Genomic DNA, 22,832 nt, shown 5'->3' with positions numbered 1-22,832 from the left:
TTTATAATCATAGATGAAATTTGTTTTACAGCGGCACTAAAAGTCAAGATGACAATAAAATGTCATTATACTGTATTTACATTTGTGGACTGTCTATGAGAGTTTTTTATTTTTTTAATTGAGAACCAGATAATGAAATGATTATGTAGGAAAGCTACAAACTACATTAGTTTGAGGCTAGTGCCTCTTCGCTTCTCAAACCATTCCTAGGACTTAACTGCAGGTTATTCTCTTTTACCTTCTAAGGTTTCAAAATATCTGCAATTGATATCATCATAAGGGAAAGGTATTTTAAAAAGAATTAAAACTATTACCTCAGGAAATATTAAATAGGGCTCTTAAAAAGAAAATAATTTTTTTAGGAGGTAGACTTTTTTTTTCTGGAACTTCTCATAAGGTAGTGTGTTTTTACAAGTTAATTAAGCACTTTAACTCTTTGATAATAGTATATCAATTAGATAAAACCACCTAATAATACTGAGATTATACTGCATAGCTATTGTATACATTAAAAGCATATCCATCAAAAAGAACAATAGCCAAAGATTTCCTTCTTGATTTAAAAGGATGTGGCTTAAGTGTCTGTACACTTAATGATTTGCTGTTAGAGGAAAGGTCAACAGTGGAAAGAACAATGGCATCAGTATGGACAAGATAGTTTGTTTTTTAAATAACGTTTGTACTGGAAAGAAATACAGAAAATGTTCAAGTATCTATTTGGACTGTGGAACAAGAAGTTCCCTACTTTCTTGTACATTATGATGTGAGATTATATTGGAAAGTTGAGTGCCTGAAAATTAAAAGCTTTTTGTTATATGGAAAGTTTCATATCAAGAGAAATAAAAATACAATTACATTTTTGAATAAATATTATTTAAAATGATATAATTATTTAAACATAAGTGATTCTTAGCATTTGATGTAAACAATAAATAATTTTCTTCAGTAAATTACCACCTCCAATTTAAATTGCCAAATGTTTTTTTATTGTATTCAGTAGGAAGAAGAAACTTTTAATGTTGGAACAGATTTTAAGAGAGTGATTTTGTAACAGAGTAAACAAGAAATTTTGCCAGGATTCTGAGCATGGTATGGTAGTGGCATTGATACAATTTTCAGATAAATATGAACACTGGCTTTCTCTTGATAAAGAAGTCTGTGGTGAGCCATATTCTTGATAATAGCTTTAAGTTGGTGTCTTCTCTGCATTTGTATCATTGCAATGGTTTTTCGTGCTCAATATAAAGCCATAATTTTAAAAATCACTCTATCATTTGTCTTTCGCAGTTCCACCACGATTACTATACCAATTCCTTTCTTCCAGCTTTCTTCTTCTATTTCTTTACATTTATTGCTGTCTCTCCATTCTCATCTCCCCTTCTTAGTTAGACATACTCCTCAACCCATTTCTGTCAGCCTCTCACTCTATGAATGCTGTTCTCTAAATGGTCACCACATACAGCTTCATTACCACATTCATTTGCTTTATTCAGTCCCTTATGGAATGGTCTGTCCCTTTTGATTCCATTGATGACCTCCTTCTTTAAATTATCTTATCATCAGCCTGTCCCCTTCCATCTCTTATGACTATGGATGCTTTCCAGAGCCTTCTTTTTCCAATACACCTGCATTGGCCATCTCATACTCTCCCTCATTTTAAAATGATGGTGTTACAGACTGAATTGTGTGTTTTTATATTGAATTCCTAACTCCCGATACCTCGAAATATAACCATATTTGGAAATAAGGGTCTTTAAAGAAGTAATTAAATTAAAATGAGATCATTAAGGAAGACCCTAATTCAATAAGACTGGTGTTTTTATAAGAGGGAATTTGAACACAGACACATACACAGGGAAGATGATATGAAGACACAGGTAGAAGATGTCATCTGCAAGCCAAGAAGAGCGGCTTAGAGCAGCTCCCTCCCTCCCAGCTCTCAGCAAGAACTAACCCTGTGGACACTTTGATCTTAAACTTCTACCTTGCAGAACTGTGAGAAAATAGATCTCTGTTTTTTAAGCCACCCAATCTTTGGTACCCTGCTATAGCAGCCCTTAATAAACTGATACAGATAACCTCTCAACAGATGGCTTACAAATCTACCTCTGACCCCACAGTGTCTTCTGAGTCTTGGATCAGCATCCACAGCTGCCTACTGAACATTTCCATCTGGATGTTTTACAAGAAACTTAAATAAACATGTCAAAAATTAAAGCATCATCTGCACCACACCTGTTACTCATCTCTACTTCCCAGTAGGTCTCAATATTCAATGATCTAATCTTAAAACTTCAGAATTATTTAGGGTTATAATTAAACTTGAATTATATACTAATAATTAAACTTTAGTCTTAATTGTAATGTTAAAATGGAATGAGGCATTGTGTAGTGATAATAACTAGAAATGACTTACTTCATTATCTATGAACTGCTTATATCCTACTAAACCATATTCCTTACTAGCACTTAACAGGCTAGGAAAAAAATCAAAACTAAACTTGAAGAAATAAGAACTACAGAAATTTTAGAAATGTTTTCAGGACTATTTTACTTTGCTCAGTGAAGTAAATTAGTCTGTTCCATTTTTATATCTCCATTTATTGGAGCTATAACATATATAAATATATAAAACATAAATACATAATTTAAGGAATTATTATATAACAAAAACCCATTTAACTACCAAGTAGGTCAAGAGATAAGACATTTTCCAGCATTCTGGAATCCCCCACCTGCCGGCTTCTCAATCAAAATTCTTTCCATTCTTTATAATCACTGTCCTGACATTTGTAATCATCATTTCCTTACTTGCTTTATAGTTTTACTACCTATCTATGCATCCTTAAACAATAGAGTCCAGTTCTTCTTTTCAATTTTACGAGTATATGAATGGAAGCACTGTAAACTGCTTTTCTTTAAAAACTCATTTATATTTGAGAGATAGGATGAATGTGTATTGCTTCAGAAAAGATATAGGTTTTCTTCTTCCAGGAATCTAAACACTACCAGTGGAAATACTTTCAATAATAAATCTCCTGATTTTATTTTAAAACACATGTAAATTTGGTCTCTAAATCTATTATGACTCCAGAGTTACAATGCCTCAGATTCTTTAATCACCACCTTGCTACACTCAGCACCAACAATTTTACTTTGAGGGAGGAGTTAAAAAGTGTGGCATGAATGATTTCTGGTTTACCTTTATTCTAACAGTACACATCTTTTGGGTTACAGCTTTATTTGAGGGATGAATCTTTAATTAGACACCACACATTGGGTAGGTCCTCATTTATGTTTTCTGCTCCACATACCCCATAAGCTCTTCAAAATCTCATCCCAATTTCATCAGAATCAACAAATGTATTCAAAGCAATTGGTTATTTACACATGTATTTATTACTTTAGAAACATATTGGGATTTTAGTTATCTTCCATAGGTGCTGTTCAATACCACTGAGAACTGAAATACACATTTCCCCAGTTGCTGGGAAGATTGTCAGCGTATCTTATAACCCTCTCTTAGAGATACCCCTGCTGAAAGTACTGTCGTACCAAAGTCACTCTGATTTCTTCAGACATCCCACATCCAATGACTGGTCTATGTAGGTATAAAATCCAGGGACCCTCACCTCAATTTAGGATAATCCTGAAGGACTATGTAACAGCTTCAAAGTTCTCCATGAAGTCAATGGAGGCCTTGTTATATCTGTGATACCACACAACTTCTCCCTCTGCCCCATTCTGCTTCCTTTCTTTCCCCTCATATGTGTGGATCCAGAGAGTACTTCCTGATAAACCTCCTGCAGAAGAATTTGTATCTCAGAGTTGGCTTGCCAGGGAACCCAATGGCTTGCCAGGTGACACCTTTTTACAATCAATTTTTATCTTAATTGTATCCTTGTATGACTTCAGCACTTTAAAATCAAATGATTAAATTAATGACTCTAGGCCAGTTCATGGTCAGTTTTTGTAAATGTTCCTTGTGTGGTTGAAAAAAACCACATGTGGTAAAGATATTAGTTGTGGTGTTCTTTTCATGTCTATCATTTCCAAGTTGTTCATTGTGCTGTTCAAATGTTTGTCCTCACTGATTTGTTCTTCTGTCTAGCTCTATCAATTACTAAGACAAGTATGCTAAAATCTCCCACTCTGATATGTCTGACTATTCTTTGTAGTTTTGCTCATTTATGTTTTATATATTTGAGAATATGTGATTATTCATATTGATAAATTCAAACGTATATTGCACATATAAATTTAAAAGTTATATCTTCATGGTGAGTTAAATATTTGCCATCATGAAGTTCTCAGGGTGGGCTAGAATTCCCCAACTCTACCCATCTTTAGTTCTTATTGCTGGACTAGTAATATAGTAATAAAATTGATAAAGACTAGATTAACAGGAGAAAAACAATTTAATATGTGCACACAGGAAAATCACAATATGATGTTCAGGTCATAAAATGAAGCTCAAAGAAATGATTGAACCAGGCACCTTTATACTTTTTAGACAAACAATAAATGTGTGAAGAATTTACAGGACACAAAAAAAGTTAGTGCTCACTAGAAAGTTATGTAAGCAAGATTTGCGTATGCATTAATGAAAAATTCAAACAAAGTAATAAATTAGATGAAAGGCAGTAAGATTTGATTATACAGAATTTTCAGCTCGGAGTTGTTTAACTCTAGCAATAAAAGAGGTATCTTCCAAGTGTAGGGATATCACCTGTCATATGGGAGATTTATTTCCTGCATTCAAGGCGAAAAGGGAGAGTTAAGGTTCCCTTCTGGCAATGGCCGATTGTCAAGTAACTTTAATTAAAAATAATCAATATGACATTGTGGGATATTTGGGGGAGCCCTGTCTTGGGCCTATACAAAGTGATTTTTTTTTAATTGCTGGTAATGATGTTTGCCTTAGAGTCTATTTTGTCTCTTATTAATATAGCTGCTTTGGCTTCATTTTAGTTATTATTTATGCATGTGGGTGTATGTGTGCGTATGTGTATTTCTATTATTTTATTTTCAACATTTATATATTCTTAAAATTTAGATCTATCTCATAGTGTACAGATGGATTTTTAATTTTTTATTGTCTGAAAATCATATCTTAATCACATCATTTATTTCATTTATACTTAATGTAAGCACTAATATATTAATTTGAAAACTATATTATATTTTCACCTGTCCCATTTTTTCTGTTTTTATTTCACTCATTTCTTCCCTTCCTTTAGATTAAAAAACATTTTATAATTTCTTTTTTCTCCTCAACTAGTTTGGAAATTATATTCAGTTGAGCATTGAACAACATGGGTTTCAAGAGCATTTTTTTCACAAAATGCAGTCAGCCCTTTGTATGCAGGTTTTACATCTGTGGATGTGAAGCGCTAACCATAGAGTCAAAAGTTACACTTGGAGAGGATCCAAAATGGTGGATTAGAAAAACAGTGTGCTTGCTTCCTCCAGTGACCACATTAAAATTACTACTAAATTATAGAGCAGTCAACCAAGAGAACCATCTGAAGTCTAGCTGAACAGACGTTCTATAACTAAGGACATAAAAAAGAACTGGAGAGACAGTTGCAATTTTTTTAGTGTAAAATCCTCCCGTGCAGCCACAGGCAGGCACCATTTTTTCTGTGTTGAACCCTCCCCCCAACACATCCAACTCTGAATCTGAATTGGCCTGGTGAGCTACATTCCCTCTACTCTAGTGACACCCTGGGACCCACTCTACCCAACTCATACATACTCAGTGAGCAGCCAGCCCCAATCACATTGCACTCTTTCTTGAACAATGCTCAGGGGTCTGTAGATTCCAGGCAGGCAGCAGCTGGCCTCCTTGTGCTCTGAAACTTTTGCTGAGTAGCTCTAGACTCAGCACTGGCACCAAATCAGAATCTAACCTAGTGGAAACAACTCATCCCACCCTGGTGAATCTCTGACTCTCTGACATCACTCTTAGTAATATTTTCTCTGATCTACCTCCTCAGCTTAGAGAAACAAAAGAAAGAAAAAACAAACGAGACTAAATTAAACTAAATAAATGAGACTAAATTAAATATTTGTACAGGAACAGAAACCACCAACACAACAAAAAGACAGCCTACTGAATGGGAAAAGGTATTGACCAATGATACATCGGATAAGGGTTTAAGATCCAAAATTTATAAAGAACTCATACAGCTCAACACCAAAAAAAATAAAAAATAAAAAAAATAAAAAATCCAATTAGAAAATGGACAGAGGACCTAAAGAGACATTTCTCCAAAAAGGACATACACATGGCCAATAGACATGTAAAAGATGCTCAACATCACTAATCATCAGAGAAGTACAAATTGAAACCATAAAGAGATATCACCTCACATCTGTCAGAATGGCTATCATCAATAAATCAACAAACAAAAAGTGTTGGCGAGGATGCAAAGAAAAGGGAACACTGTGCTCTATTGGTGTGATTGCAAATTTGTGCAGCCACTGTGCAAAATGGTTTGGAGGTTTCTCAAAAAATTAAAAATAGAACTACCTTATGACTCAGAAATCCACTTCTGAATATTTATCCAAAGAAATCCCAAACACTAATTTGAAAAGATATGTGTACCCCTATGTTCATTGCAGCACTATTGACAACAGCCAAGATATAGAAGCAACCAAGTGCCTGTCAATAGGTGATTGGATACACAAGAAGTGGTAGATATATGCAATGGAATATTGCCCAGCCATAAAAAAAGAATGAAATCTTACCATTTGTGACAACACAGATAGACCTAGGGGATTATGCTAAGTGAAATAAGTCAGACTGAGAAAGACAAATACCATATGATCTTACATTTATGTGAAAACTAACAAAATAAATGAACAAACAAAACAGAAACAGACTCATAGATACAGAGAACAAACTGTTGCCATAGGAGAGGGGGATTGGAGAGCTGGGTGAAAATGGTGAAGGGATTAAGAAATACAAATTGGTAGTTTTGAATAGTCACAGGGATGTAAAGTACAGCATAGACAATATAATCAGTAATGTTGCAACAACTATGTATAATGCCCGGTGGGTACTAGACTAATGGGGGGGATCACTGCAAAAATTATATAAATGTCTAACCACTATGCTGTACACCTGAAACTAATATAAAATAATATTGAATGTCAACAGTAACTTAAATATTTATATATATTTTTTTCAGTTATGCTTGGATTCTCGAGTACACAACTGTTGGCACCCCAATCCCTGTGTTGTTCAAGGGTCAGCTGTACTCTGTACTTATCCTTTTAGTGGTTACTCCAGAAATGATAATACATATATTATTTATCAAAACCTAAATATCTTTGTCCTCTTCCTAGCTAATTCAAGAGTTTGGAAGATTTTTTTTTTTTCTTTCTTAATTAGCACCTCAAGTGATTTCTCTTTTTAAATAACATATATATGTAAATTTGGATTGCAATTCTGGAAGGGACAGCTTATGGGCCTTCTCAGGGCCTTGCTATCCCCAGAGGAGACACACGGTGAGATAGTTCTACTTTGACGCTGCACTTACACTGCGATGTATCCCTTTGCTGCCCCAGCTGAATGGGAATACCTGCCTATTTGGCTCCCGACCTTGGAATGCATTGGGATTTGTCCTCTGGCCTCCAGTCCTTTCTAAGCTGAGGAAACTGCTGCTCAAATTCACTAGGTTCAGCAAATATTCACAGGAAAAAAAAGAGCTTTGATATTCCGTTTACACCTTTGTACTCTCACCATCACTTTGGTTTTGGCCTGATATTCCATACCATCTTATCAGATCCTTCCTTTTTTTATTTAACCTTTTTAGTTTTTAGCCGATGGACTTCTCCAAATCATTGCCATATTACTAGAAATGAAACCAAAGCCAATTTGCTGTCATCATATTACTTTATTCACACAGAGTCAGTTTCTCCCAGCTCCTGCTAAATAAATGCTACAGAAATATTTAAAGTATAGTTTGATGAGATGCCAAGTTACTAGCTTTCTTAGTCACTGACAACCATGATATATAACCCAGAGACCTTAGTTCATCATTCAAGCAACTAAGCATAATAAATGTTGTATTTTGCTGTATGTAATGCACCCTTTTTTGCCCAAATTTGTGAGGGAAAAATAAGGATGCGCATTTTACATGGGTAGTATTAATTCCATATCTATATAAATACTTTCAATTATTTTATTTATGCTTATGAGTTAAAAGTGTAACTCTAGAAATCTATAACAATATCCATATGCAAAATAATACCCTGGAATACGATAATCAGTTTTGTTCAACTTACAACAAAATTGCAACGACGCAGAGTTCTTGGCCTTCTATGATGCGTAAATACCATAAATTTGTTACCAGTACACAAAATTTCTTGTACCTTGTATCTGCTCTGGTGTTTTGTAATTATTTGCCACACAAAATTTCTTGTACCATAATATTAAAAAATAAATGCTAAAATTCCTTTATAATACAAAAAACAAGTACCTAAATATAAACAAATACAAATTTGAATTAAAATATCAAAATGAAAGATATTTTTCCCTGAAAGTTTGGGCCAAAAATGTGGATGTGCATTATACATGGGAGTGCATTACACGTGGCAAAATACAGTAAGTAGAATATTGGCTCCATCTACCAGCTTAAAATTTCAAAATTTATCTATCATCAACAAATATAAAGCAGCTAAAAGTTATTTTAGTTTTGGGGTAAGGATGATCTGATAAGAATATGCCCTAATAACAACTGTTTGTGATAGTATTTCTACACCTTTTTACATATGAGGACAGTTGACACAGAGATTGAGGAACATGGCTGTTATAACTAGGAGATGGGGGCAGGCCCATGAGCTCAGAGCCCATGCCCTGAATTTCTGCAGTTTGTTTGATTCTGACACACAAAATGAAAAAAATAATTGATTCTTTTGTCTGTATAGACGTACAAGGAAGATTTTTCCACAGTTTTTGAGAGACAGGCTTTCAACTAGTGATTAAAGTTGAATACTTCTTCTTTTTTCCCATAATGTGCAATTAATTATGGTTTAAAAATCCCTCAATGTTTCAAATTATGTCAATTTTCTTTCTTCCTATTTACATTACCTTGAAAGTATACAAATTATTTGAAGAAACAAAAAAATTATAGACTAATTTATATCATGATGTTAGAAAATAAGTCAACACTTAGAAAACTGTTTTCTTCAATATAAAGTCAATAGTTCAAAAGGAGGAGGTAAAAAGTAAAATGCCAGTAGTCAATGGATGGACAACTTATTTCTCTGTAATTGATACATACTAATTATCTTCATGGAACATAAAGTATATAAAATAATTGAGAGCATTTAATGAAAATGTGATTGACTTAAAAACTTAACATAATAGTTCCCTTAGGGTATTACTACATATTGCTACCTCTTGTGTTTACTTTTGAAATAAATATGCATCAATGAAAACATTCTATTGTATGTGGCCAAAACTTACATTTATCTTTGAAATAAAATCCTCTTGCTAAACAAAGACAGTCCCAGCACTATTTAAGCACATTAGTCATAAAACTGAAATGATCTCATTTATTTTATAATTTCCTACTGAAAGAAGAAAGGGCTGTTTAGAAATTATCAGAAATTTATACAAGGACTTGAATGCCAAAATTAATTTCCCATGCATAATTATGTGCTACAGGTTTTGTGCTAGTCAGTAATGTGGCTCAGACATAGTGGATATGAAACAGAAATATAGCAAAACCCCAAATTGTAAGAAGGGAGGGGAGCAGAGAGTAGTTGATTATAATATAGGGAAGTTACATGAAAAAAAAATAATTCTGTGCTAAAGCAAAAGTTTTCATCGGATAATCTTCAACCTCCATGCTGCTCTCTTCTCCCACTCTTGTCCCCACCCCAAGGACAACAAAAAGTCAGAGCAATCTCACTCCCCTCTGCTGCACAAAACATTACCCTGCTCAGGATGGAGAACGTGCCATCAGGAAATCAGCAGCTGCCGGCAATTCGCTGGAGTAGAGAAAATCATACTATTATCAATTGCACTGATCTTCATGTTGGCAAATTAATTATGTCCATAGTTAATCCTATGGATATAATTGCACTTAATGTGTTTATTTCAGTAATTGCAAATAAAAAAAAAAAAAAAAAATCCTGATAACTCTTTGCAACTACTACTTTTGCTTTCACACAAGGAAATCCCCTTCCTGTTAGAGGCTGACATGAAATTTAGATCCGTGCAGGATAGAAGAATAGATCAGTAAGAAGCAATGGAACCAGACGAGAAGGCAATGATATGAATATGATGAAGGCAGAGATCATTTCTCAACACATATCTGGACAATTGTGAGATCCTAGATGGCAGAGTAGATAAGCACTGTGCCTGCTTCCTTGCATGAACACATTATAATTACAACTAAATTATAGAACAATCAACCTGGAGAACTACTTGAAGTCTAGCTGAACAGAAGTTTTATAACTAAGGTTAAAAAGAAGCCACATTGAGACTGGTAGAAGGGGCAGAGAGGTAAAAAGGGCTGATCCCAAACCTCTGTGGTAGTTGAGAATCAGGAGGAATATACGGGCTGAGGAATTTCACCCTGGAGGAGCAAGAGACCAGCCCCTCACCGGGCTCCCCAGCCTGGCGTATTGGTGCCAGGAAGAGGAGTTCCCACAACATCTGACTGTGAAAAACAGTGGGAACACTGACCATCCTGGTGGGATGGAAGGCTGCAGGAAACCCAGATGTCCTTTGAACGGGCCCCCTGCACAAATTCACTTGCAAGCACTCACCCTGGTCTCCAGAGTAGGGACGGTGATTCAGGGAGCGTCAGAGGCATATGGGGAGCAGACTGAGGTGTGTGGCTTTGGGTGAGTGTGGAGGACAGGCGCCATTTTCCTTGTGGAAGGTCCTCCTCCCATGCAGCTGGCAGGGGGACGCCATCTTTCCTGTGTTGAGCCCTCCCCCACAGGCCAAATTTGAATCTGATTGGTCTGGTAAACTCCGCTGCTCCACCCTGCTGAATCCCTGGGACCCTGCCCAGCCCAACTTCCCCAACACTGGAGGCACTTTCTCACCAAGCAGCCATCCCACCTGCATTGCACGTTTTCTTGAAAAACTATCAAGCCCACCATCTCCAAGCAGGCAGCAACTGGCCTCTGTGTGCTGAGACTTTTGTTGAGTAGCTCCAGGCTCAGCACTGGCACCAAACCAGAATACATTAATATGGTTACCACAACACTTCCCATTCTACTTACTCCCTGAGACTCTGCCTCACCCAACTAGCATTCCACACAAAGCTTTATCAGAGGCTGAACCTTAAGGGAGCCTACAGGTGGCAGCAGACCTTGAGGTTCTAGCTTTTTGTGGAGCTCTCTCAGACCTGGTACTGGTGGCAAATGTCCTTGGTTCACAGCATAGCCTCTCCCATGCACCTCCAGGTTTAGCACAGGCAGTGAACAGCCCTATTAGGTAGTCCCCGGCAGGTCACTGGCAGTGGATGACGTGCGCTTGTGCCAAAGCCCTCCCCAAGAGACCCCAGAACCAACATACTTGGAGGTTGGCTTCAGACCACAGTAGAGCACCTCCCAATTACTCTCACAAGTGGCACACACAAAGTGTTGTCTCAAGAGACAAAGAAGGACCCAGTAATCCCAGTTTGGGGTATTTATCTGAAGAAACCCAAAATGTTACTTCGATGGGACATGTGCATCCGTAAGTTCATTGCAGCATTGTTTACAGTGGCCGAGATGTGGAGGCAGCCTGGATGTCTGTCAATGGGTGAATGGATAAAGAGCAGGTCATACATATATACGATGGAATATTGCTCATCCATGGAAGGGAATGGATTCTTGCCATCTGCTGCAGCATGGATGGACCTGGAGAGTATATTGTGCTGAGTGCAGTAATCAGACAAGGAAAGACAGATGCAATGTGATTTTCCTAGTATGTGGAATCTAAAAAACAAAATAAACAAACAAAACAAACTCAAATAAAGGGAACATTTTGATGGTTGCCATATGGGAGGTGGATGGGGGTGGGGTGAAAAAGGTGAGGGGATTAAGAAGTACAAATTAGTAATTACAAAATAGTCATAGGTATGTAAAGCATAGGGAATATAGTAAAAAATATGGTAATAACTATGCAGTGTCAGGTGGGTACTAGACTAGTTAGAGAGATCACTTCTTAAACTATATAAATGTCTAACCACTATGCTATACCCCTGAAATTAACATAAAATAATACTGAATGTCAAATGTACTTGAAAAATTAACAAGGAGAGTAAAAGGTTAAGGGGAATAAGAAGTTCAAATTCCCAGGTATAAAACAAATGTCATGGGGGTGTAATGTATGGCATGAGGAATATAGTCAGTAACATTGTGATAGCATAGTATGGAGTCAGATGGTTGCTGGACTTATCATGGTGATCACTTCTTCATGTATATAAATGTTGAATAACTACGGTGTACCCCTGAATCTAGCATAATATTGTATGTTAGCTATATGGTGTTTTTTTAAATCTTTTAAAAACTTATATTCTTTCTAAAAGCCATTACTTCAATCAAAATAACAATGTTCTTATTGATCTATCCATAGCAGATTTTCTGATTCAATCTTGTGACAAAGATGCATGTATCTGGTGATTGACAGCAGAAATCTAGCTAAGCATCTTATAGCCAGAAAATCCTCTTTTGCCTACAAGCAGCTTCTAGCTGTACTTGCCTAATTACTCTGACATACGCCTCATCTGCACTATACAACAGGAAAGCAAAACATCACCAATATAAAAGAATCAGTTTGCAAAACATTTCATCTGCAGGGTTTTGATTATAGTAAATTACTACTTTTCCACTGTATACACTAGATGTACGTTCTCCAGGGCTGGGAAGTTGTCACAAATCCCAGTATTTGATAGGATGTTTTTAAAATAAGCTCATGCTTCTAAGATAAGCACATGCATGATTCCTCTGCCTCAAGTGCTTATTCCACTCTGAGATTGTTGAGTGCTTACATAGCCTGAATGGCTCTGCTGAAATATTAGGGGCGTGTGTGCGTGTGTGTGTGTGTGTGTGTGTGCGCGCGCGCACAGATGTGTGAGACTCCCAGATTCTGTACTCTGGCAAGGTAGAGACATGCTCTCCTGTCTCATAATATTTCTAACACAGTATTTATCACACCAATTTGTATTTTCATAAATAAATGGGGATAGTAGAACCCTCCTCTGGGTCGTGTTCAGATGAGTAAATGTGGAGAAGCCCAGGTCAGAGTGATACATACAAGGTACTCCACAGAGTCTAGTTTCCAAGGCCCAGACGCCATGAGACGGCAGATTTCATGGAGACCAACCAGCAGCCCCCATGACCCAGATGCTGATACTCCCTCCCTCTCCTATTCTTTGTCTTATGCTGAAACTCCCCAAGCAGAGCCTTCCCAGGTGACCCTAGGAACCAAGGGCAGGTGGAAGACACAGTAGGAGAAGTATACCTCTGCTCACCACTCACACTGGGCTCAGAGTGAACGCCTTTGGGTCTGGTGCTTCCCTGCCTCCTGCTTGAAAGCCAAGGTGCTTAGAATGCTCTGAATGCCTTGAGGAATCTGAAAAAACCAAGTACTTATCTACTTTAGGCATCCAGATTCTGAATTGTTATTGGAAACAATGGCACCCAGGCTGGGAAACTAGCCAGAATGGAGAATAAGGGTTTCAGTTTCTCTTGAGTTACTATGGTTTAAGATTTTACTGTATTGCTGATGAGTCTCCATGAAAAGTATTCCATTTCCCAGGTTATGGGTTAAGCTGTCTACAATGATGGATTACATAATGACACAAAGTCCCAAGGGTTTCGGGCTTTTATCTCTTCTCAGTATCTGAACATTTGTACATGCACCTTTAATTTAGGAATGTTTACAATCTTTTTTGCTACTTCTGTGTTTCATCAATATATGTCTTACTGTCTTGATGAAAAGTAAGTTGCATTTTAGAGAAAATGGTTCACACATACTCAATAGTGCTTGCCAGAATTAGATTCGGTGAGGCTCTCCATTTTTAAATGCAAAACTTCCGCAAAAGAATAGTTTCTCTTAAGAAAAATCCTTATGTATTAATGATGATTACCAGCTTATTTTAAGACTCTCATCAGGAAAAATTTTCAATTACTGTTGTCTATTTTTGTTTTAGAAATCATTTGTTCTAAAGTCTTAGTTTTTGTTTCAGTACTAAAGAGTAAACAATTCTTTTTAAGAAATTTTTTATGAGAATTTGGAAATAGAATATATCATGCTTATCAAGTTTTACCCTGGGATGTTGAAAATTAGTTGTATTATAGAACATTGAATACAGCCTCAAAAGAAAACTTTAGTTAACACTTCTTATAACGGAATGTCCCATATACAGATTAATATAAAGTTTTATATTACATGGGTTACAGAACTATATGTGAAAAATAAAACATTATCATCAAGTTTTAAAACTCACAAACATCCTTTAAAAATGTTTATTAGTCCATTCAAATACAATGTTCATTTAAATACTTCTCCATAATTGACTTTTATTTTTAAAAATTGCATATGAATACAAAGTAACAATGAGAAATATCACAGGAACAAATAGCTCCATCATTTCTGACTTTTTGTGTGTGAACTATGTAACAAAGTAAAACAGGTCCCTTTGAAAAGTAGAGAATCAGGCTCAAAAATTTGATTACCCTTGATATAAAGAAATTCAAAGTCTTCATATAATAAAATGCCAGTCAGCTCTGAGAATACTAAATAGACTAGTTATCTGACCACAGGGAATTGTTTGAAATGATTAATATTAGCTAGGGCCAATGGATTTAACAAATCCATTTTTTCCTTAAAGCAGAAATAACACTTAAATTGTTACCTAAGTACTTGGCCCTGAATACTCCTACCATGGAAAGATATTTAAACAATTTAGGTATAATTTAGAAGACTGGGTTAGAAAATACCTATCATAGCTAAAGCTCCTTTCTTCTTCAGCAAACTGAAGAGTGTTACATACTTGTCCCCATGGTCTAGGTGGGAATTGTAGAATTCTATAATTCTAAAAATAGGGTTTCTACCTGAATGATGTCAAAATTCACAGGGTTACAAATTTAGGAAGAGTTGAAAAGAAGCATTAGAGCACAGATTAGAAACTACTAGCTAGTGGTCTGGCTTAGCACTGAGAATTAAAATAAAAATGTGAAAATATCACTTGAAGGACTGAACATTGTATTTACACTAATTATAAAACTTCAGGGTATCCACATTCAAAGATAGAGTTGCAAATAAGGAAAGAGAGAGAGTGGCTGTGTCTTTCCTAGATAGAAGGACTTTGACAATAAATGACATTTTCTCGTCAGCTCGTTTCATGGTTTCATGACATTTTCTTTTAGATGGAGTAAAGTTGCGTGAGATGCATTGTTTGCATCAGCAACAAATTAAACTCGCATCCCAACAAAGCATTTTATTAGTGTAAATTCATTGACTATTTACAAGCGTATATGATAACTGCATTTAAAAGCAATCTAGGAAGGAATGTATTACATGGGAAATTATCCAAATATTTTTATTCTACTTCATAGAAAATCTAAAACATAATCAAGCAAAAGTCTTGTCTTAAGCACAGAATGTAAAATAAAATTTACCTTCATTATGGATAACAAAACAAAACATTATACACTTTGTAAATTTTAGTATGAGTACTGCAATTAAGTACTTTTTCAATTTCCTTTCATTATTTCACCCACGAAATTAATTAGGATATATAGGAAACATAACATTACATTTTAAATACTTCTTTAAAATATACTTTTACTGGTGAGTATTTTTACACATATTTATATTTAAAATAAAATATATAAACATTCCTTCATATATACATGAGCTATTTCAAAGAGTGGAAGTACCCTTTTCAGATGTAAACATTTTTTAAAGAAATATTTACAAGAGAAGAAAATAATTTTCCCATCCAAAGACAAGGATTTCCAACATATCTCTTATTCAACAGATGTTCTTCTCATTTTGTCAGCTAATTCTTTTCTCATTTCAATATGTTTTTCTAAATTTTGCACTTCATGTGGAAGATTGATGTCCCAAATAGACAAGCAAGATTGTAACTCTAGAAAATGAAAAAAAAAAAAAAAAAAAAAAAAAAAAATGAAATCATGTTTCAAAGATCTGCCATAAGGAATTTTTATTTTATTCCAATTTCATTAATTTATATTTAGTTACTTTGAACAAATGTATATATAAATACAGCTCCAAATAATGTACTAAATTATTGCCACTTATAAGAAATTACATTTGGAAAATGTTTAAAATGCATTCTAAAACTACTAAATTTCAAAAAAGAGTGTGGAATTTTAATAACCTAACAGTTCATTTTCTGAAAGAAATAAACCTTTTCCAAAAAACACTGTTCAAAATCAGTCCTCATATGGATACAGGTAAGATTCAAGGGAAAATACTCACATTTTGATTAACTTTTGACTAGTTCTAATTTTACAATGACTGATATTTCTACTTTGTCTGAAAAAAATAAATACTTAAAACTCCTAAATCACTGAAACTTAATTTTGAAGATTTATGTCTAAATTATTGGCACAATAAAAAAGCTACCAATTAAAAATGCTTAAAGTTTTATAGCGTATGCAATATTTACTGTAAATGTATAAAACACATAATATATTACAATCATCCATATTGCACTATGTTTGAAATACAGTATCTTATTAAACATTACCTTTTTGGTGTTGGGTACCTTCAGTACTTTTCTGGGTATACCCCAAAACCAGCATGGCATTTTTAAGGCTTCCTTTACCAAAAAAAAAGGAGTTTTCTGTTAAAACAATCTAATAAATCAGACCAAAAAAAGTATAATTCATACTTTAAGACACAAAAACCTTGAAATTCAATTTACAATTTACTTTCTAAGAGATACCTCCTTTATATTAAATAAAAAGCTCTCGAAGAAGACCAGAAAGTTTTTAAAGTTAGAAAATGTATGATCTACTCCTTGCTATAATTCTTATTAATTGTATGAATCTGAGAAAGTAGCTTAACCTTTCTGCAAAATGGGTTTAATAATTATACACTACCCCTTCCCCTTCACCAAAGTTATAATGTTATATGAGATTATGTGTGTGAAAGTACTTTGGATATTATAAGGCATTGGTCAAATGTGAAGCATTTGCATGGGGAGTAGCATGAATGGATATACTGATACTCCGTCACAAAATCATACTTTTTCTTAAGTCTTCCTTAATTTATTTAACAAATATTCATCAAAAGTCCTCTATAGACTAGGCCCTATGCTAGACCCTAAGAATAAAAGGGTAAACAAACACTTGCACACCCAACCCACATAGAGTTTAGTTCTAATGAGGAGATTAGTTACTAAGTAGTAACTAAGTTAACCAAGCAAAAAATGAAACAGCACATGCAAAACCTTGAGGCAGGATGAAACATGGTATTAAGAGGGACTGAATGTTACTCTAGACCAGGAAGAGCTGGGAGGAATGTGGTAAATAATGGAGGCTAGAGAGGTGGCTGAAGCCAGATCATGTCCTACCTTGTAAATACGTTTAAATTTATTTTAAAAAATCAATTAAACCCACAGAAACCTCACTATAATGTCAGTAATGAAAAATCATCTAGGTCCCAACATACGTACAAATTAAATTAGAGGCTAGAGGATATAACAACCTTGGTAGAATAAGACTAGAGAGATGATTCCTTTCAATATTTCCTTTATCTTCGGGTAAAGAAAGAAGTCACTGGGGGTGGGGGAACGCAGATCAGGTGAGTAGGGAAGGTGTTCCAATACAATTATTTGTTTACTGGCTAAAAACTCCCTCATGGACAGTGCCGTGTGAGCTGGTGCATTGTCATGCAGTGAGAGCCATGAATTGTTGCCGAAAAGTTCAGGTCGTCTAAATTTTTCACGCAGCCTTTTCAGCACTTACAAATAGTAAATCTGGTTAACTGTTTGTCCAGTTGGTACAAATTCATAATGAATAATCTGTCTGATATCAAAAAAGGTTAACAACATTGTTGCAACAAGTTCACAGACCTAATTGTCAGACTGTGTACATGAAAACTCAATGCTCCCATGGGGGGAAAAAAAGACTAGCGAGACAACCCACTATAGACCTACTACTCTGCTTGTATGGACATGTATCCTGACAGTTACCAATCACTAGAAGCACCTAATTCTATTTCCTTCTGGGCAACTCTGATATCCATTCATGGAAATGAGGGAGGGTGAGAGAAACACTTGTCCCTCCTTAATATATTCTTGTAAAAGGAATTTACTATTTTCTTCACCCTGTCAAACATTTTACTATTTATTTGCTAAAACTACATAAACTCTAGTTTTGCAGATCTTAACCCCATAATGTTATTTTTGTGACCAACTTTGTATGTATACTATTTTTAAACCAAATAATTAGTCAAAAGAAGACAATGAAATATGAGTGTCTATGCAGAAAATGTATTTCAAGTACCATCATGACTTCATAATATTTAAATAGATAAGTAGGAGTAAGAAAAGATATAAAAGCTTGAATAAAACACCATGATTTGTCAATATTTGTACATTGTGGATTTCATCATATCTTGCTACAAGAATATAAGTTTGTTTATAGAATGCAAAACCAAATAGGATTCTTTAACAAGGGTGGGAAGTTTAAACTATGATCAAAATAAACATTTGCTTTAATTTCTTTGGTCAAAAAGTAAAAAATACTCAACATTATATATTTCCCATTTTTGCCTTAGGTATAAAGAAAAGAAGAGGAAGTAAGACAAATTAGTGTTCACTTGCAATAATCTGCTTCTCTCATGGGGCTGAAAGCATCTACTCCCTCCATTTGTTAAATGACCCTACTCAAAATTTAACCCAGTCTTATGTTTGAAGATACTTCTAAGACACTTCAAATGACATTGGAAAGTGAGGGGAAAACTTAAACTAAAAATAAATATATTTTTGCAGTCTTAAAGAACATGGAAAAAAAAAAAGATCCAAAGGAAAGAAACTTGCCTAACTGTGCTGTCATCATGACTCTAACAGAATCATACGAGTTGTGAATTATATGTATAATTCGCCGAGTTGAAAGATCAAGCAGTAAAACATAGCCCCCTCCAGTTCCTATCCAAAGTGCAGTGTTCTTCTGGAGGCAGAGAGTTTTCACTCTCCCAGAATAAGACATATTGTGTTTTGATTCCTTGTTTTCTTTTACCAATTCCTCCCTAAAACCATAAAGAAAGTATGCGTGAGTAATTTTTTCAACAATTAAGGGACAAAACAGATATGTACACACGTATAATATTTTAAATTATTCGAAGACCTGACAGTTGACATTATAAGTCATTAAAACTGTACAAAACTTGACACAGAATGCCAAAGAGCCACATTTTTCTATTTGAAGCATAAATTATCAAACGTAACACAATAGCCCCTTAACTTCAAGAACTTCTGAAATAAATAAGGATACAATTTTTAAAAACAACAAGCCTATGTAATCCAGCCTAAATAAATAAATAAATGTGCCCAATATGAAAGGAAAAGTTAGTTTCAAAAGATTTCCATGAAGTCTAAACGTTTCCAGAGAAAACAAATGGATGGACACGTACAGGGAAAAGATACCAATATAAACCACTGAATTTTTCCCTGAGCTAGTGAATAAGTCATGACCAAAAAATGACATATCCAGAAATAAAAGAATGCTAATAATTTTGGAACTTCAGGAAGCAAGGGACCTTTCACCAGGCAGAACTGTCAGCACTTCTGAGCATACAGCTCCTCAGTATCCAGAGTAAAACTATAAGAAGATTCTGGAAAGTAAACTTTGTAGTTTCATTTTATGGGTATAGTGTGTAATCTAAATGTTCCCCAGAGTAGTAAAAAATATATATACAGTTAAAACAAAACAGAACAAAAATAGAAAATAACTCGCAAATAAGGTTGGCAATGGTCCTGCTTCCCAGCAGCAGCACACAAGAGACGTGCTGGATTTAAAAAGTCTGAGATTTGTCTCTAGCATGCTGTATCGAACTAAGAACTGAGCTCTCAGGCTAGTGTTTTGATCCTCCTTCCTTATTTAGTGCACTAGTCAGACCGGTATGTTTTTTTTCCCCCTCCATACTTTTATATCGTTTTGTGACTTTTTATCTTTAGAGCAGAGTATCCTTGGACCCATAGTCTAATTATAAGCAGCAATATTTAACACTATGACACTGCTAGATATATAGCCAGCAATGAAACCAGCACGGCCATTTTCAGTATAATGTACTATTTTTTCATTAGATAATATTCTTTGTAATACCTTGAAGACACCAAAAATATTATGTTCCTATTTTTAAAATTTTACAAGATGAAATTTGCTGGCTACCGAAAGATGGTGCTGAAAAGCATTAACAATTGTTTTTGAGGATTTCTTTTTTAAATTTCCATGTAGAAGTAGAAAGGAAGAAAAAAACCATGCTTCCAGCCTGTGAAATTTGAAGTGTAAAGCCAGCTCTTATAGGCATAAAATAAAGAACAAATGCCATTGGACCTACTGTCAACAATAATATATTGTACTCTTAAAAATTTGTTAAGAGGGTAGACCTCATGTGCTCTTTCCACAATGAAAAGAAAAATTTGAAAAGAACCAATGTATTTACCTTAAGAAGTGCACACAGTCTATTAGTTCGCAGAGTTTTTCAGTTTTCTTATCCCACACTTCCACAAATGGGTTATTTTTCTTAGCAATATACAGAGCCGTGTCTACCACCACTGCGATGATGTTGGAATCACTAAAAGTTGCATAAGAAAACCTAGAGGGAGGGAAAAAGAATGTCACTACTATTCATTTTTCTTCTATTTCAACATGTAATGCAATCTTATATTAGTTCTTAATGCGTGGAAAACATTAACACCATTTTGCAAAATAAATAGGCTAGAAGATTGGCAGTTATTTCGTATTCTCCTCTAACTTGAACTGAATATATAACTTACTTTATTTAGTTTTGGTTACTTTGTATTTTTCCCTTGATAATGAAATAAAGATTACAACTAATGTTTATTTCTGGCTTTAATTTTAATTTCAGTTTCATCTGGTTCGTTACAGAATTTTATACTGCCCAAATATGCAAACTATCTTAATTTCTAAAAGAAATATCATCATAAAATCTGTAACTATATGATGCTCAGCTAAAATCCTTATTGTCAAGAACGCTTGGGAAATTAATGGTTATCCATCTACACCTACCTAGAGTTATAAAACATTAGATGTTAAAATAAATTTTAGTGGCAATGTGTTTCAATATTAAAGCAAAAAGTATCTTTGCAGCAACACAAGCCGCTCAACTTATGAGGGGAAAAAACAAACAAACAAACAACTACATCTTCCCAAAGGAAAATTATAAGCAGTATTAAATATCCTTCTTTCCAACTAGGACATTTGGCATTTCACATATTTTGCAAACAGAGATAGGCACCAACTGAACGGCAAATTCCTAGTTAGGCTTTGCGGCTTAACTTAAATGTCAGCTCCGCTGAAATTCTTCCCTGACCTATCAAAATAGACCAATCATTCCCTTTCCCCTACTAGTGTAGCTGTATTGTTACAGATTTTATTAAATATTAAATTATATTTATTAGCATGTCCCTGACACTAGACCATAAATGTAATTGCTTAAAGACGAGGACCATGACTTTTCTACATACCCACAGCCCAGTAGAATCATCACAGATAAGTACCTGTCTATCCAGTCGATATATATATATATATTAGATAGATATATAAGTATCTGTCTAGAAACCGCCTTGTTAACAAAGCCGGCAATTTGTTAAGTAGATGGACAGAAGGATGGATGGATGAAAGAATTAACAGGAGAATGAACAAGTAAAAATGGTTAAAATTACATTTTCTGATAGATGACATGAAAATATCACAGGGTGTAACAATCTTTAGAATACCCTAGGATAAGAAGATGTTTTTCCTCCATCATTTCAATTCTGGCAAGGAAAATGAAAATATGATATGTCGCCGTGCCAGAGAGCCATAAGTCTTAGGTAATACCTTCCTAGGTTTTTCTATATTTAATAGAAAGAAGATAGTTCAAACTAGTACAAACATTGCCTAGAGTTTAATAATTTATAAAACCCTTTGGCCTGTTATCCCATTCGATCCTCAATATAAATCTTATAAAATATCATACATCTCAATGTTTGTAATTACAGAAAGAAAGTTTACTGATGGTAAAAAACTTGCTCGAGGCCATATGACTAACATGTTACAGAACCAGGACTCAACACAAGTCCTGGTGGAGGTGTGTGGCTCCAGAAGCCACAGTCATATTCACTCTCCATCATGACTCTCAGTCCATTTGTGTGGACAATGATAAGGAGAATAATGATGATGAAGCAGCCCCTAATTACTGGTGATGTCTGCTTAGCAGGGGAGAGACATAGGCAACAGGAGACACATTTTGAGAAGAAAGTAAACATTTCCAAATGTCTGTCAAACCAGGTCCTAATCTCCTTTGGGAGATGCACATCTCTGGGAGCCTGATATTCATCTGCATTCACCCATGATCTCATCACAAGCTCTGTGAAAAAGAAGAATTGGTGACCCTGTCTTTATAAATATTTTCTAGCTTGTATAAATTGGTTAAAAGTAAAAATTGCAGATTGAGAATAACTTCACCCGAATATTTACGACATGATTGGAAACAAATCTATGCACAACATAAAAAAAAAAAATTCTCATCCACGAGAACTTGTAATATATAGCAGTGTGTCTGAACCCTGACTACACTTCAGAATCATCTGAGAACTGGAAAAAAAAAT

The 22,832-nt window shown here is 34.9% G+C and overlaps 1 protein-coding gene across 2 annotated transcripts in view; it reads right to left on the bottom strand.

The window, feature by feature from the left end:
* Window positions 1-14,455: 14,455 nt before the first annotated feature.
* LRRK2 (leucine rich repeat kinase 2) overlaps window positions 14,456-22,832 on the bottom strand; it is a 125,551-nt gene continuing 117,174 nt past the window's right edge. For both annotated transcript variants that reach the window (XM_088798845.1, XM_088798849.1), the window contains exons 48-51: window positions 20,663-20,815; window positions 19,034-19,246; window positions 16,740-16,807; window positions 14,456-16,115 (exon numbers count right to left, since the gene is read on the bottom strand). In XM_088798845.1, the coding sequence (XP_088654971.1) occupies window positions 15,994-16,115; window positions 16,740-16,807; window positions 19,034-19,246; window positions 20,663-20,815 (556 nt within the window). In that variant the 3' untranslated portion in view covers window positions 14,456-15,993. The remainder of the gene's footprint in view (window positions 16,116-16,739; window positions 16,808-19,033; window positions 19,247-20,662; window positions 20,816-22,832) is intronic.

This window comes from Rhinolophus sinicus, chromosome 1, assembly GCF_057876585.1.
Source record: "Rhinolophus sinicus isolate RSI-liver-muscle chromosome 1, RSI-T2T, whole genome shotgun sequence".
NCBI lineage: Eukaryota > Metazoa > Chordata > Mammalia > Chiroptera > Rhinolophidae > Rhinolophus > Rhinolophus sinicus.
This window is presented reverse-complemented; position numbering and strand designations above follow the sequence as displayed.